The sequence below is a fragment of the Hemibagrus wyckioides genome, linkage group LG27, assembly GCF_019097595.1.
Source record: "Hemibagrus wyckioides isolate EC202008001 linkage group LG27, SWU_Hwy_1.0, whole genome shotgun sequence".
NCBI lineage: Eukaryota > Metazoa > Chordata > Actinopteri > Siluriformes > Bagridae > Hemibagrus > Hemibagrus wyckioides.
In genome coordinates, this window is record NC_080736.1 from 10,799,001 (window position 1) to 10,804,576 (window position 5,576).

The 5,576-nt window shown below is 37.1% G+C and overlaps 1 protein-coding gene across 1 annotated transcript; it reads left to right on the plus strand.

Moving 5' to 3' along the window:
* The first annotated feature begins 4,189 nt into the window (after positions 1-4,189).
* Positions 4,190-5,509, plus strand: cart3 (cocaine- and amphetamine-regulated transcript 3). Its single transcript, XM_058381591.1, has 3 exons — positions 4,190-4,409; positions 4,524-4,607; positions 5,372-5,509. Exons 1-3 carry the CDS (start codon positions 4,245-4,247, stop codon positions 5,477-5,479), a joined length of 357 nt encoding a protein of 118 aa, XP_058237574.1. The 5' UTR covers positions 4,190-4,244; the 3' UTR covers positions 5,480-5,509.
* The last annotated feature ends 67 nt before the right edge of the window (positions 5,510-5,576 follow it).

A 5,576-nucleotide genomic window follows, 5' to 3' on the forward strand; every position in this document is an offset into this window, starting at 1 on the left:
TTTAATTACTTAATGACATTAAGATAAATTGCAGTGCCAGTTCACTTGGTCATGCATACTATTGCATGATTGCTGATTGTGAGAACTATTTGCTAACTAGTGTTCTCAAGTGTTAAGTTTAATATTGATTTCAACACTGATATCTATGGTAGTGTATCTGATACAAGAATATAATTAAAACATATGTTTTCATATCCGTTGCTGTGATCAGTTTATTCAGCTTGGGTTACATTTTTAATATCTTATCAGTTTCGCCATTAATAAAGCCTTTCAATCTATTTAACTTCGTTTAAACCAAATAGATTTAATAACACACCTATTTAAACACATGAAACCATTTTCCAATTCTGAAATGAAGGCATTTCTACATAAAGCACTATGAAGCAGTCAACGACCCCGTTATGCAATGCTATGATTTCCAGCTAATTATAGAGTTCATCTCTGATAGTCGAGCTCAGCTCCCCTGTGCTCTCATCCCTCTTTAAACCCTAGTTGTGCCTCTCTCTGCGTTTCTGTTTCCCTTTCTCTCAAATTGAGCAGATTGTATTTTGTCACTTGATTACTGTCCCAAAGAGACTACAAATGGCTGAACTAATAATAGCATTTGTAGCAGAGCTACAACACAATGGATGTGACTTTATATTAACTTTTGCTGTTCTAGGAAAACAAGTCACCCCTATGTACAGTATTTGCCGGCAGGGTTTCAGTGTAATGTAATCTCATCTGGCAGTTTAAGTCCAAATAAAACCTCCGTGAGAAGGACAATGAAGATGCACACTGACTGTCTGTAGTCTATATACCAGATTTGATCATGTATAGTAGATGGAAGACAGTCTGTATCTGACAAATTGAGATTAGGATTGTAGCCTATACAACTTATGGTACATCTATGTACTAACTAATACACTGGCAAGTCAGTCAAAATCAGCAAATGGGCTTCCAGGAAAACAATAAGGAAGGCAACAACATACACTGAACGAGCAGGTAATATAGATGCAACTAGTAACCTGGCAACTCGGAGTAAATCAACAAGCCCCTGAACAAAATAATCCAATGAGCAGGATTCTATAGGTCAAAAGAGGTATTTTCTCTGTGTTGTTTCCCTCTGAACAGAGAGGAATATAATTACAAACCCACAAGAATCAATTCCAAGCCAAGCTTCTGTCAGTTCCCTTAATTGGACGCTGTTTGTGTGTGTGTGTGTGTGTGTGTGTGTGTGCATGTGAACCGAGTGGCACATGGATCCAGAACATCTGAACAGCAAAAACAACAGACCCTCCACATGTCTTAAGGACAGGAAGAAGTAATTCTAGGAGATAATGAATTCTCAATCTTTCCCACGCAGGATCACTGCATCTCATTAAGAATCTCAGAAAGGCAAACCCAGAGCTTCAATTATTGTCACTATATTAGTCACAAATAAAGACAAATACACATGCTCACACTAACACCTTTCCTGGGATATCCCTGGTATTCAGAGCCCTGAAATGTAAAGAGAAGATTGATTATGGAGCTTGAAACTCAAAGCTGTCTATCCTCTGTTATTCAGGAGATTGTCGAGATTTGGGTAAGGAAAGGACATGAAATACATCTGAGATTCTCTTTAACTATAAAGTTGAAGTTGAAACGGAATAGAATATTAATGCTGCATTCATAATTTTCTCTGTTTAAAATAATAATGAAGTAGCATTACTAAATCAGCTGAGAAAATAATCTAAAAGTATCTGCTCTCTCTCTCTCTCTCTCTCTCTCTCTCTCTCTCACTGCTGTGAGTCACCCTCAAAAGCTTGAAATATTCATCTAGTCCAAGTTCTTCTGAAGTTTTTCTGACTCATATATCATATGTAATCACAGACTGATGCTGCAACGTTAGACAATACTCATTGAATGTGTACATATATTGATTTGCAGCCATCCTATTAATCATTGTGAGGAAGCAAAGCCAGCACAGTTCACAATAAAATCCTTCAGCTGATTGCTTGCAAAGACAAGTCCATTCAGTCAGGTCTTTAAACTAAATCCTCAAAAGTTACACGTTCAGGGTGAAGTGAAGTTTGAAGAAGTCAAATGAGGACGTAATGATGTAAGTATGGAATAAAACAAAAGGAGGAAAATATTTGATGACAGGTGGACTTACTGTTACCATCCCAAAGATCATCATTTTCCAAAAACAGCATGTCCTGAAGTGTTTTATTCCTCTTATACAGCACAGATTTGACAATTACTATTTTAAAATTAGGAATAAATGATCATGCTTGCCCCCAGTCCACCTTGTGACCCCAGGTTCTCTGAGACTTTGAGTACCTTAAGCAATACAAAAAATGGATGGACTGCTGAAACGTCCTGTTTTTTGTCCATTTATAGTTAGATTTAATTTTTTTGTGACACGTTTTTCATGAATCCTGTTCATTCATATTATTCCTGTTATTAGGATGGGTTTCCTTTTGAGTCTGGTTCCTCTCAAGTTTTCTTCCTCATGTCGTCTCAGGGGGTTTTTCCTCAACACCGTCACCTCTAGTTTGCTCACTTCAATCAATTAAATAAATTTAGATCTATATCCTGAATTTCTATATTTCTGGGAAGCTGATTTGTGACAACATCCATTGTTATATACGATACACGAATAAAATTGAATTGAAACAATCAACAGTTGTTTAATAAAAACAAAACAAAACAAAAACCGACAGCTTGAAATGATACCAAAAACTCACCGGATCCTCTGCCATGGGGACTTTCCTATGGTGGAAAACCTCCTGACTGTTATAAAGCACTGACAATAATAAATAATAAACAAAATAACAAATAAAATAAATAAACAAATAAACAATAAACAAATACAAATACAAAACTTATCAAAGCATATCAACAATTATACATTTTTCTCAGTGAAGAAACACGTTTATTATTATGTCACACATGTACCATATGAGAGCAGGTAAACAAGTTCTTACTATTAAGTATTAGAAGTATTAAAATGAGATTAATATAAATCTGTTAGAAGAAGAAGAAGAAGAAGATTTGAGGGCAAGTGGAATTCTTTTCTTCACATGTCACAGTTGAGGTCAGAGCACAGGGGCAGCTATGATACAGTACCCCTGGAGCAGGGAAGGTTAAGGGCCTTACTCAAATTGCCCAGCAGTGGAGCTTGGTAGTGCTGAGGCTTGAACCCTGCTCCTCCAATCAACAACCCAGACCCTTAAGCCACCACTGACCCAACCAGCTACCCCAATCTGTTAGTTGATTTACAGCTGGAACTATTGTCAGAGTGACTCTTATAGAAAATCAATCAACTCCCTGGTGACCAATCAATCTCAAGAATCAACAAATCCTTTATTTACCAATATACTCGTTTTTGTTGGCCTGAGCATCCTGTGCTGTTTCATTTCATGTCACTCTGTGGTGTAAAATCTCTCAAATCCACTTCAGTGGGATGTGTTTGCTTTCATTTATTTTTAACCCTGACCATTTAGCAGTTAGTTAGGGAAAACATCATTGAATAAGGTAAACTAGTCTCAGTATATTAACACAGTGGCTGTAATGAACTTACACAGAGCTCAGGGAGAAGTTGGTGTACGTGCAATGGCTCGGGAAATAATTGGAAAGGGATGACTCATGAGGTGAAGTGAGTTTTGCAAACAGACTTGCTCGTCTTTAGCTAAAAATTGCTGCAAATGTACCTAGCTTTGATTAAAAATGCATTACAAAAAGGCCTCTCGAAACAGCAAAACAGCATTATGTGTTTGGGATGAATAATTACATCATTATTATGATTTAGAGCAATGTTCCTAAATGAACTGAAATAGGACTAACAATCTGAAATGGGTGCTTTTTTACAGAGAGGGTACAACAGGACAAATCACAAAATAACATTTGATTGAGAAGATCATTAAATACAGCATATAGTGTGTGTGATATGAATCTATATGAATAAAAAAACATTAAAAATCAAAAACATTAATCATAGCTTAAACTTTTTTCATACAACATCCTTATTCAAATTTTTTGAACAATGCATGAATATTATATTTGTCTTTGTTATAAATGCCATCAATTGCAGCAGAGTAAATGTTTTAGCGCAGAGAGATGCTACAGCCCTCCCCAGCAACTTTGCAAAATGAGTCACATCAGGCGTTTCCTTTACGCATGAACTCCATTGATGGTGAAAGGTGGAGCAAAAGGAACCACCGACAGAGCCAGATATAAACTGATGGCATCATTGGGAAGCACATGAGAAGCTGAAGAGCATGGAGAGCTGCAGAGTGTGTGTGATGGTGTGCGCCGCGCTGCTCTCCTGCGCCTCTGGCAATGAAATTTACCATCTGGATGACGAGGAGACGGTGGATGTAGACAGGAGAGCCTTGAGGAACTTCTACCCTAAAGAGCCTAATTTAACCAGCCAGAAAGAGCTTGTAAGCTCTGCTGCTGAATAATGCCGAAAAAATACACTGGTGTCTCTTTGGTAGTGTTTAAAAATGAGCTGTGTTTGAATTGAAATGAATTAAATTATTGCATCGTGTCCACAGCTTGGGGCTCTGCATGACGTTTTGGAAAAGCTGCAGAACAAACGGATCTCACTTTGGGAAAAGAAGTTTAGCCGAGTTCCCACGGTGAGTTACACCACTAAAGGCTTTTAGATAGAAACTAATATTCATATAGACTCAATAATACAGCTTTATTTAATCACAGGTTTGTTTTTTAAAGAAATTTTTAATATTGTTAATGAAGAAAGATTGCTGTGTGATTATCTGTAGTGTCGACGTCCAGCTGTTACACAGTGGGAGTTTTATTCAGATCTGTGGATAATAATGAAATGATAGAATTGTGTACTTACTTGTTACTTATTATTATATCATTCTCGGTCCAGTTCCTTAGCCCATCAGTCTGTTTCAGGTCTAAGTAAAGTTCCAGAACAGAACCACAACATAGGTGCAAAAGTTTGTATACCCCCCAGATGAAGAAATGAAAAATGAGAAATCCTTCTTTCTGATATTCTACACCCAGTCTTTACCTTCATAACTTTTATTATACTGCATATCTTCTAAACAGCATTTGGGCCACTTGATCATATTGCTAGTTTTGTTTTAAATATCTGTTATAACTTCCAATGTCATACACTGCCTTGAGGATAAAAAAAGGTCAGAGTTGGCACACAGATTTTCAGTGTAAATATTTTTATTGAATTGGTGCATACAGTTTTGTACACATTTTAAATATATATATATATATCACATTCTGTTAGAACATAAAGGTATGTTGGTATAATAAGGCCTATTCCTATTTTTCGTTCACATAACACAATAGATGCAAAGATTTGCTCTCCCCAGCTATTGCAGTGTGATGTTGATGTTTGGTTTCCACTGTGTAATTGCAGTGCGGGGTCGGGCAGCAGTGTGCCGTGAGGAAAGGCTCGCGGATCGGCAGGATGTGCGACTGTCCCTTCGGAGCGGCTTGTAACACCTACCTGCTCAAGTGCTTATAATCATTACATCATATCCACTCTGAAAGGGATCCATGAATTTAAGTTCTGTGTCCATTCACGTTACCTTATGTGCTGCTTTTTATGTACATATGTACAT